Below are 12,659 nucleotides of genomic sequence, written 5' to 3' on the forward strand. Positions count from 1 at the left end.
TGAGAAATCTTAAATTTTTCTACCTGAGGTTCACAATTAGTGGCCTTTATCATCAAATAAACTGAAGATGATTCTCCATTAAACAAAATATTTGTTTCTGTTATAAAATATAAAGATAGGAATAGAGTTTGTTATTTTTAGTTACTCAAATTAAATATTTGACCTGTAATTGGGAGTTAATATATTTTGAATTCAATTTTGACCACCTGCAGAAAAAGATTTGCCATTGCTAATTTAGATTCTTATATCAATTATAAGCCATAAAAATATTAGAACATCAGTCAGAATAAATTTAATCATCCATTCGTATATTAAATGTTTATTTTAAACATCTGTAACTTTACCTATACAGCACTAGACAAAAGTATATGTTTCTAGACTATAAATAAAATGGTAACATGCAAAAATAATGAATCATTTTAATATTTTAAATAGTTTTATAGTCAAAAATTATTTGAAAACAAAGTCAAAATTTTACAGAATTTCAGTGTAAATTTCATTCACAATCATGGGAGAAACTATGCAAATGAAGTTATATCAAACATTTGCGTAGAGCATACGAAGAGACACATTACTTATTCTCTCAATAATTATTACATGTTGATACCAACTAAGAACCAGAAAGTAGACAAATTTGAAGACTTCATGGCAGTGGAGCAATCCAGAGGAAAATTGTTAGCTGTTCTTAATGTGTTGTAGCCACTGCTATAAAACATGGATTTATGTGGCCACTAAAAAGCATCCTGGTAGAAAAAGTTGTTTATCATCTCAAGTGAAAAGACCGATTTGTTCACTTGCAACTTGATAAGTTGTCAGCAAGTAAACTCAAAAGACTTTCTGTTCAACTCTATTTCTCAAGTTTTGCAATCCAATTGCAAACAAGCATCTTTATGTTTCTTTCTTAATGGTTGTAATTCAACCATTAACAAAGAAACATAAAGATGCTTGTTTGGATGTGGCAAAACTGATCATGAGCTGGACCCATCAGTGGTATAGTATACTATTTTTAGATGAAAAAAGTTTAACCGTGATGGGTCTGATGGTTGTCAAAAATATTGGCACGAATGAAGAGCCCAAGGTGATGTGCAAATGAGTCGACAAATGATGGCAGAATTTTCAGCTCCATTTTTGTTTTAAAATAATTGGTAACTATAAAAGTTATATTAAAATTACAGATATAATTGATTATTTTTGCATATTACCATTTCATTTAAACAATTTATTCATTTACAATGTAAAAAAAATGATATTTTTGTGTAGCAGCGTATTAAATGTAAGTTCAAGTTATCTTGCACTCAATATTGTATTGTAGTTTAAATTTCAATTTCAGACACTTGTTACTTTATATATAGGCTATTGTTGAAGACTGACCTTCATTACTATTTAATTAAGATACAGTATTATTCTGTACCTATTAGCATAACAAAATAAGCAAGTAAGAAATACAAAGATTTGTTCCTCAAAGATATCACAGAACTCTAAAATTTCAAGTTTAAGTTGCAAAAAATGAGTCAATGCAATGCTGCTGCATAGTTAAAAATTTCATAGCCAGTTTTGTGCAAGATTTTGGAAAAAAAAGAGTGAATGAGAACATGATCTGCAAGAGAAAGAGCTGGAAAAAATGAAGTTGAATTAGCTTTGAAGCTTTAGTTCATTAACAGATGCATTTTTTTTTTTTTTCACAAACATTACTAAGCCACAGAAAAATATGAGAAAGAAAATGTTTTGTTTTCTCTATGAGTTGAAATAAAATCTATTATACAGACACACTTATGGTGAGGAGAAAAGTTCTGATACTGAATCAGTTGAATTATGGATAGAATGCCAAAAATTGCTGAATATTCACCTAGAAACATCTACAATGCAGACAAAACAATACTTAAGTATGATCAATCATTGCACAAAAATAAGGTATTTAAACATGAAAGTGCTAAAATGGCTTCAAATTTATCAGACAAAATTTCTTGTCTGTATGTGAAAATTAACACTTTTAATTTAATTACATATACAAAGCATTTTAAAATTAACAGAGGTTATTTTTCAAATCCAAAGAGTTACCATTCATAAAGTGTATTTTCCAAGAAATGTTTGTTTATTTATTTTGATTTCTTATATACAGTCTCAGAACTAGGGCAAGTACTGTACATAAGATATAATACATATAGACAAAAACCTTTCTGTGAAATTAAACTTCTCACATATATTTAATTTTAATTATACAAACATGTCTACATAAGTAAAAATAGGTAAATTAGTTAATTTATCTGTTTTTTCTAAAGCGCATTTATTATATAACAGACTCTGCTTTAATGGACATCCCCTTCCCCGAATTAGTCCGTTAAATCGAGGTTTTACTATAATATTCTTTCCTGAAACTACATCACTGATTCAGCCATGTGAACAAGGAATCATATCTAACTTAAAAGATGTATTATAGAAATAAAATATATATAGAAATTTTAAGAGAACTAGATGATAGACAAAGACAGACTGATATGACATTTATTACTAAAAGAATTTCCCTACTTGACACACTACAACCGTTCAAATGTCATGGAATCAAGTATGAGAAGACCGATGAAAATTGTTTTGAAAAGGTGTTTTTTTTTTTTTTAAATAGACGCAGAGACATCTGATCAATAATAAAATTATGATTTATTTTGAATAAACTTAGGTGATGAGTAACAATAATATAACAAGATGTGTATTGTTCATTCATTATGACTGAACTTATACTTTTTTGTTATCATTCCTTGCATAGTTCTATATCATTCATATGCAACTGCTTTTACGATTGACTTTTATATGCAATTCTGCTTTGATAAGTTCAAGGGAACATCTATTCCTGACAGAAAATGTGTGTTCCATAAATGATGATGATGCAGGTATGCTTAAAATGTATATAATTTTAAATAAATTATCAGTATCTAATACTGTATTTTAAAAAATAATATTCCATTTATCAGTGGTAGTATATTTTGTTTACCAATCAGTTGAGTTAAAAAAAGCATTTTTAATGTTTGTTAATAAACACAATTTCTTCAAAAAGTTTATTCGTGTTTATATTAGAAATATTCAATACAATTTTAGCAAATATTTCAAAATTTGGTAGTTTTGTTAATGTGTTATCAATTTTATAAGTTTTTAAAAATTCGTTTTCAAACTTTTATTTTTTATACAGAAATAAATATTTATAACTTGATAACTTTGTACTTGAAAAATTTATTCTCAATTCTAGAAGGGGTGCTTAAAATCTTTTAGAATCATGTAACTATAAGTCAATAACTGTGGTATTATTTTATTCCTAATAATTTTTATATTAAATTTAGAATTTTATATTTTAAAAAAGATTTTTTGTTGTTGTTAACAAAGATTTTTATTATGTTCACAAAATCCTATATGCATTCAGAACTTAATCAAATGTTCTTTGTGTGTCTTTTTAATTTTCTAAAATGGCTTAATTTTTGAACATAAAGGTTTTTTGTTTACAAATGTAAAGTAGGATAATTAAGCTTTCATGCAGGATGTAGGACATCTATTTTAGGCTAATTGTAGGACGCGTGGCAACCCTATAATAAATAATATATTATACATCGTTTATCATCATAGCATTTTATTTATTAGCATATTAGTACGTATAGATTTTCTATTTCAGAAAAGATAAGTTGGATTTCAGAAATAGTAAATTCACTTTTAGAAAACAAAATTATTTTTAGATATAGTTAAATTCAATTTTAAGCAGTGATAATTTTTTGAATGTCAATTACTTAGCATATGGATTGCATTTAGACTAAATTAATGCTATTTTTAATTCTATTATCAGATAAAAATTAATTGTAGAATGCATGTGACATATCAAAAGTAAAGAAACAAATTATAGTAAATATAATGAAATTTAGTGCAATGTTAATTACAACACAACTTAATTCTCAGGAATGAGTCTTGTTATAATTAAATGTGTTAAAATTAACGTTCAAAAAAATTACCGTATCGTTGCTTAAAATCGATGTTACTAAAACTTAACTTTATCCGAAAATGATTTTAAACTTTCAGAAATCAAATTTACTTTTTCAATTTTGATTTCAACAGAAGTAAATTCTATTTCAGAAAACATGTAGTGTAATGGTGCTTATGCGATATGTTGGCTTTCAGCAAGCTTAAAGCCTGTAACTCTAAGTAAAAATCCATGTGGCCTGTATTCAAAAAGGATTGCTCATTACTGATCTAGATTTTCCAACAAATGCTCAGCTGCAAACATCTCTGTCAGTAGTTTGTCATGGCATACAGTAGAGATGTGTTGAGTAGTGAAAAAATTATTTAAATAGTAAAATGTTCGTGTTTAAAAATTTTTCAATGTTGATGATCTATTTATCTGCTAGAACACACCAATTATATAAATAAAGTTTTTAGAAAATATAAATGATGATAGTTCAGTACTAGATGTTTCAATTTGTTCTATAGCTAAATAAGATAAGTTTATCTTTTATTCTGATTATAACATTTGGAATCTACTATCCCTATATATATCCTACATATTGCTGTAAAAGTGTGCCATTCAAAATTGTTCCACCAAAAAATAGTGTTTCTCTTATCATTGAGATTGGAAGATACAGAAAGGAGTTAAAAATTATTTCAAAAAATCCAGCAATAAGTTACATTATTTTCTCAATGAAAAATACTAAGACATATTAGCAAAAAATTAAAATTGTCTATAGTGCAATTTGTTGTGAGATACTGTTAAAAATGGCTAAAAGCTTAATAATATAAAAGCTATTTTATAATAATTAATTTTGAGGTTAGAGATGAGTTTTATAAAAAATTGTAAATGAAGATTTCACTTGTTATTAAGTCCAACCCACTTAAGCTATGACACGTGACCTATCTCTATCTTTTTCTGATCTTTAACCACTAAAATTTAATAGCTTGTGTAAGGGGACATTTGATGCTACCATGCCAAATTTTGTTTCTTAATTATTACCCTGTCTGGAAATATTAAATGAAAAATAGATGCAAACACATCTACAGAATTTTGAATTTTTCAGAATCGGGTCTCAAAACATCGAGATTTGCAAAAATCATGAAGGGTCAAATTTGACACAATTCCAATACAGTAATACCCCAGTTTTTGTTGATTTATTCTGTGAAAAATTTGTCTCAGTTTTCATTGATGTGCCCACGTGACCTTGCTGCTAATTTTGCGAAAACGAAGGGCAACTCGTGTTTTCCTGCTCGGTGAGGCATTATTTCTCGTTGTGTGAGCATTACCCTGCGCATCTAGCCACACAATTCTATTGCTTTTCTTTCCTTTTAGCTCCATTATGGGACCAAAGAAAGTTTCAAGAGCCAGCAGAGCTTCAAATGCCATGTTAAATGTTCATTTATTCTTTACATTAGTCTTTTATATTCATTTTATATTAATTTCTTATTGTTTTTAGTATTAAACACTATTTATTCTCTATAAAATGTGTTTTTGGTATGTATTTTGGATTGTCTAAAACAAATGAATTGGATTTACATTGATTCATATGGAAATAATTGCCTCGGTTTGCATCGGTTTCGGATTTTGCCGATTCTTTTAGGACGTATTATCGACGAAAACCGAGGTATCACTGTGCTTTCCCATACATATGGGAAAGTAAAAAAATTGGTTTGGCTGGATCTTGATTAATTGATAATACTTTGGAGCCAGACAGAGCACTGCATATAGTATGTTTGCTATGTTCACTATATCAGCTGCATTGCAGAAAGTATTGTTGTCAGATTTTTTCCAGTTCATTGTCAAGTACAGGCATAAGCAGTGGTATTGAATTTGCCATGTGTAATAAAAATTAATACCATTGGAAAGTCTAATTGAAGAAATTAGAAAATATCCATGTCTAGGAAAGAAATCTTTAGAAGAGTAGTGGAAACAAAATATTAGGGGCAATGCATGGGATCATGCATGAGAATTCACACCATCATGCATCGACTTTCATTTCTGTTTATCATTATTACTACACAATAAAAGTAGCAGCAGATCATCATCAAATATTATTATTCTCTCAGGGCACACTATCCACCAACAAAAACTTGGAACAAACTGACATTTTTTTGTCAAAAAAACATAGCTTTCAGTTTGCTATGTTTGCTGCAGTGGGTAGCAAACATAGTATCCATAGCATAGAACTCTGTCTAGCCAAAGCATAACATTTCCAGAAAAATTCTTTTAAATATCAAAAAAGAAAATAGTCTAATACAGTAATTGAATATATATTTCTTATAGCATAGTTGCCATAATCAAAAAAGAGTGCAAGTTTCTGATCCTACCAAAAAGTTATCCCAGGATACTACAACGAAATGCAGAATGTCTTTAAAGTAAACAAATATTTTGCAAAATAAAGTAAATAGTGCAAAAAGTGCCTTAATATCAAAATGATAGAAAAAAAATATACGCTAAAACTTTTGTCTAATTATTTGTTAATATCTTTTTATTTTATTTTCAGATCCATATCATCGAGCATTGATTAGCTGGAAAGGTTTTATTTAGTAACATTTAGCAACAAAGACATAAAATGTCTTTTCCTAAAGTTCAAGAATACTTCAACAATTGTTTTCCTGGTAAGTGGATTGGGTGTGGAGGATCAATACTCTGGGCAATGCAATCTCCCAATTAAATCCCTTACATTTTTTGCGTAGGGTTTTGTAAGGTTGGAAGTTTATTGTAGTAGATTTAGAGATATACCAGATCTTTGAAAGTGTATTAGTGACACAGCTCAAAAAATAATTCCTGAAATATTTGAACTTGTATTCTGTAAAGTAGCTGATTAGTTTGAGATCTATACCAGCACTAATGATGCACATGTAGAAACTAGATATTTTTGAAAAATTGTTTGTATTCTGTTTAAATATACTGTGTCTGTTAATATGTGTGATCATGTCATTTAGGTGCTTTCTTGCAATTCACCTTATTTTGTAACATGTGTTTATTTTAGGGACATTACATATATAATTTTAATATGTTGTATAGTTAAAATTACATAATTAAGAAGTAGAAAATTCCTAAAAAACTTTAAATTATTTCTGCTAATAATGTAAGTATTTACCACCTTACTACTAAGAATGAGAAAGAATTTATCCATAAACAAAAAAACGTACAAATTTATATTTATTAATCTACAAAATTATGCCTGCATCTAGCAAATATTCAAAGATCTATATGTATGTAGACAATACATGCAGATCTCTGAATATGTGGCACCAGAGAATATAAGCACGATATACTTATATATACATAAGAACAGAAAAGAAACTTCATTAATAAATTATAAGCCATTATAATTAATGCTTTTATTCAGAATGAGAAAGAAACATTTCTTATGCATGTTATTTTTGTTAGATAGAACAGTTTATTTAGTAAAACAAATATTTAAGCTGTGTGTCTAACAGATTACAAGTATATCCTGCTCAGTCTTGATGACAACAACTATCAAATTCAATATCGTAATCAATGCAGAAACTAAATTTGCAGATATAGAAAAATATTTAGCAGTTTTGACCATCTGCATTTAGTAAGAAAATGATTTCTCTTGATGTCTTTCTCTGTCTGTCTACAATGATATTTTTTAATGGCAGTTTTCTGTTTTCAGGCTAATACCACAACCAGAGCATCCATCTCTCTCTCTATCCTTTCTGCTGTTGCTATGTTAACAAAATGGTTTGAATTTTCAAAAAAGATTCTTTACACTGAGGAATATCCCACTTGCTTCAAATACATGCAGTTCTTAGAAGACAAGATCTCCTTTATTTCTACTATAATCTCCACTTCTGCTATGAATTATTTTAATTTACATATTTAAGGAATGTCTCAAATATGACAGTTCTCTTCATTAAAAATAAACTGTGTTACTTTGAAGGCACACCAAACTGTTAAGAATTTTGCATGCTTAATAAATCTAGATTCAAAATGGCTCTTCATCTGAACATTGTATAAACACTGTCACATAATAACAATCTTCTGGTGACACAACTTTGATGTTGGTTTGATGTAGTTGTTTCTTACTTAATCTTGGAACACTTAGACTAATGTAATTATTCATAAGAGATTTTTCTTTCTCAAATATATTGCAGAACACTGGCCAAATCCTTCATGTTTTTTAATTCCTTTATGCAAGGAGAACAGCTTCAGCCAGCAGTGTAAGGCTCACTGAAGACACACTCAAGTGCTAAGATGGTATTACATACCAGAAGGATTTGGTAGAAATTTTGAAATCAGTAGTTTTAATGGTATTTATTAGTTGAAAAGCTTCAGCTGCCACTTAATTCTCAGGTTGTGAAACACATTTTTTTCTAATGCTTTTACCTTGAAGCTTGCAATAAATTGACATGGATTGTTGGCATTTAATGCAGCTGATTGGACATTATTTTTCAGTTTTGAGTGCTTTGCCTCCAAGAATACTTTAACCATGGCTTCTTGCAGAGTAATAATCTGTCTTATGGAGAGTTGAAAAAGTATAAAGCAATTTCTGATGACTGAAATGTTGCTGGCTAAACTTAACCTCTAGCAAGAGCAAGATTAACACTATAGAGGCACTATGAACATAACAGCTAGAAGATGGTAGGCTTGAATTTTAGGTTGATATTCCTTCATTTTCCCCACTCCTGTCTGCCATGCCATCATATCCTTTGTCTTTGATATATCTTATCTATATGATCTATTGAAAAATTTTATTGAATTTGTAGTTAGGTTTTATTTGTCTCTATTGCCCTCTATTGGAAGTCTGTCACAGGGACAAATAGAGTTGCCACCTTTTTATTTTCTGAAGTAAGGAAAATGACAATAATGCTTGTGTGGGGGATTATAAATGGGAGGTCCAGGGCAATAGCCCCAGTTTAATGTACCATAGGAAAAAAGTTTCCAAGGAATGTCTTGTGACACCTCTAGAAAAACTCTTTGCATTAAGCTTCTCTTTGATCTAGTTAAGAAACACTAGCTGTTAATATTAGCTGCAATATGTTTTTGTTTTATCTATCCATTTTGCTATTAAGAAGGATATTTTTGTAAAGACAGATGCACAGTGTAAGTGAAGTAAGGACTATCCTTATCAAATAAGGATGAGTATCAACACTAGATATCTTTGACCATACATTTGACACCTTCTTTTACTATATAAAGCATAACTTAGATATGGAAAGTTACTCTAAACCACAAATGTCTGATGTTTCATCAGTAATAGTTTTAGATATATTAATATTTTTTTATCAACATTTCCAAGATTTTTTTTGTGAATAATAGAAAATGACTTCATTATTGTAACTTATAAACAGCATTTTTAATGAGATCTCTCAATTTTTTTCAATGAGTTATCCATTGTAGTTCAACCAGAGAAGAGCCTTAAAGTTTCCTTCAACAGTGGACAAAATTTAGATTTATTTGACTACTTTCCTTTGAGCCTCTTGCTAATCTTTGCTGCCCACACAATTTTATTGTTTCTACAATGGTAATGAGTTTATTTTCCTCTATCACCTTTTTCTTTTCAGAATTTGGTAAAGAAAAACTGTTGCCTATTGACGTACAATTAAGTTTTCTAAACTTTAACCACAAAAGTAGAATAATGAAATTGGAAAACAGTTGATCTGTTTCTCTTGAACTAATTGAGTGCTTTCTTCCAATTTCTATATGGTTGGCTTTCTGGAGTAAGTCAATCAATAGAAAGTTCTCCACTAATGTCCTCGGAAAGGAAGTTTTTTCCAGAACAAGGAAATTCATACTTATCCACAGGAGACCAGATGATTTTTTATACATTGGAAGTATTTGTTTCCAATTTGTTTTTCAAAAATAATGGCATATCCCAAAGAAAAATTTTGTGTAGGCTAATTGTTGATACCTGTTCCTCTGTCAGCAGTATCGGCATTTCATCAGTTGACTGCGATGGTTTTGAGATTTTGCCATCATCAGATCTCCAATTTAATTGGGAATTGTATCCTGATTTTCTGTTTGTTTGTTTCTTTTATTTATTCATTTTGATAAATTAGTATAAATAAATAAGTATCATTTTAGTCTGGCAATTATTTTGGCAAAAAGACAACAAAGAATTCTGTGCACTTACTGAATATCTTTTACTAACAACAGAGAAAAAATAACGGAATAATGAAGAAGGCTGTGTTTCAATAATAGTTTTAAATGAAGAAGGCTTTGCCTTCTTCATTTAAAACTATTTATTTAGCAACTCAACAAATGCTTTACAATATTGCTAAGTTACTAAATATTGAGAATCCTTCACAGGAAATTCCAAAAACTGAAAGTTGAGTGCTTGCTGATGCAATGTGCCACAAATGGAATGTTGATGTGTCTTTTTGCTGGGCGATTCGCTCGGATTCTGGCTACCCAACTGATAAAATTCACGAGAAATATATATATATATAGCGATATAAAAAAGAAAATCAAATCAGACTAATTAAAAATAAATGTATATCACTTTTAGACTTAGATCCCAACCCAAAGTGGCCTCATTTTAAAGATGGAAATATACAAATATTCCGGAATCAACACACTTTGTCCTAAGAATTTCGGATAAAGGATTCTCAACTTGTATTTCACTTCTTCACTTGCCAATTTCTAACCATAAAGTTGCTCACTCTGCACATCCACAGAAGTATGTTTATATACAGTCACGGAACACATTGGAAATTCTGCAAACTTGCATTCTTTTGAGTAACTTTCCACATTGGCTTCAGTAAAACATTCTAGAATCTTCAAGAAACTTTCAATTTGTTCGTTCTTACGTAACTTGTTCTATTATTTTTCTATCTAATAACATTGATAACAGGTTTTAATCAATTTAACAGAATTACTTTTTTTGTACTAGTTGTTTTATTTAATTTATTGTTTCAAAATACCCCCATTTTGAAACAATAAGGCATTCTCCCTTATAATAATGGAGAGCTCCATTAATGCCTAGTATTGTATCAGGGCAGTTGTCCAACTATTTTTGGCAAACATAAATAATAATACATTATCTCAACAAGATAGTGTGCCTGCCCACACTGTCAATTTTACTATTCAAGCTGTTAGGAACTGTATGTACTGTACTGTACTTCCATTAACCTCGGAGATCACCAGACTTTTCTATTTAGCATGTATGAAACAAGACTAGAAGATAGCTGACATCTCAATCCTGCACTACTTTGCCCCAATTGCAAGCTCAGACTGAACAGACTTAAATATAGTTAAAATACTGTATTGCTTGAAAAAACAAGTATCGTGAAAACTAGGATGTGTTTGATTTAAAATCGATTCTATCGTGATTTTGATATGACAGGTGGACAATCCTTGGCACGCGTGCCAAACGTGGCTCGTCAATGACTTTTCTGTGGCACGCAATCCAGGGCTTACCTAAAAAAAAGAAATATCAAACATCTTCGTGGACTCGTATATTTTAACCTAACATACTTAAAATGGTTGTTCACCTCTAGCATACGAGATAACACTTAAAATTGCGATATCGCGTATGCAAATCGCGCAGGTTCAACAAATTAGTAACGTTGCTACAAAAGGCATATTTTTACAGATTAACAATGCGGTATTGTATATAACACGATATAGAAGGGATACGAGGTAGTTTAGTCTTTACAGTAAATAATTGGGATCCCGTTTTAAATTACGAAGAAATATTAGATTATTCTTGGGTCCGATAATCTGACGCCACTGTGTGACATTTCTATGACACAATGCATGAGAAAATCAGTTTGCATTCTAAGGGAGACTACACTTAATCCCAATAAGTTAATGTTATGCGAAACTTCAAGCATTTTTCTGCATAAACTTTTATAAGCTCAAAATTTCAGCCAAAATGAATAATTTTTTCAGTATTCCACTTTCAATTAATTAATATTGAAAGGATTGTAAAATATTTAATATTCTACAGTTAATTAAAAAGAAAAGAGAGAGAGAGAAAGTGCATAGTTTTTATTACGTTACGTTCCCGCCTATTGTATTAAAATAACAGAAAGAAAGTACTGTATCTGTCAAAAAATGACCCACGAAGAAATTTTATATTTTTAACTCAAAGGACCTCGAAACGTCGAGAAATGCAAGAGTTGAGGTTCTTTCTGTGTGCGTATGTATCTTTCGAAAATTTCTGTATTAGGGAAAGATACTGCTTATATTTTAATATAGGCCTACTTATATCAAAAAATTAAACTGTACTTTTTAGCATACACCACGAAACAAAAGTTTGGAAAGATGTTTTTAAGCAGCATGTTTTATGATACAATACTTAAATTATTTAATTTTATTCCATATAAAATATATATATATACACGTAATTAATAACGTAAGATAAACTTACCGTCTGTTGTTCGACACCATTACTTGTCACAATGGGAACAGTGAACGGCGTTCCTTCCTTCTGTTCACTTCTGGGTTGAGTGCCAACCGTGGTCTGATCACCATTCTGCGTGTACTGAGCGTAAGTCGAAGTCATCTGTGTTTGTACCATTGGCTGAAATAGTTTTAAAATAAAATTAATTTAAGAAACTGAATTTATTGACAAATAATAAAAATTCCTCAATTAAATTACAATAAGTCTTATAAATATTTTCTTAGGAAAGAAGTTGTTCGCCTACATTTTTTAACTAAACTAGTTACAAGTTATATTTTATAACCCTTAAAGGGGAAAAAA

General features: G+C 29.7%; 1 protein-coding gene across 10 annotated transcripts in view; it reads right to left on the reverse strand.

Moving 5' to 3' along the window:
* LOC111634189 (RNA binding protein fox-1 homolog 2-like) overlaps positions 1-12,659 on the reverse strand; it is a 300,266-nt gene that overhangs the window by 51,091 nt on the left and 236,516 nt on the right. For all 10 annotated transcript variants that reach the window (XM_023378906.1, XM_023378900.1, XM_023378897.1 and 7 more), the window contains exon 2: positions 12,327-12,479. In XM_023378906.1, the coding sequence (XP_023234674.1) occupies positions 12,327-12,476 (150 nt within the window). In that variant the 5' untranslated portion in view covers positions 12,477-12,479. The remainder of the gene's footprint in view (positions 1-12,326; positions 12,480-12,659) is intronic.

This window comes from Centruroides sculpturatus, unplaced genomic scaffold, assembly GCF_000671375.1.
Source record: "Centruroides sculpturatus isolate CEXI.00-Female unplaced genomic scaffold, Cexi_2.0 scaffold925, whole genome shotgun sequence".
Taxonomy (NCBI): domain Eukaryota; kingdom Metazoa; phylum Arthropoda; class Arachnida; order Scorpiones; family Buthidae; genus Centruroides; species Centruroides sculpturatus.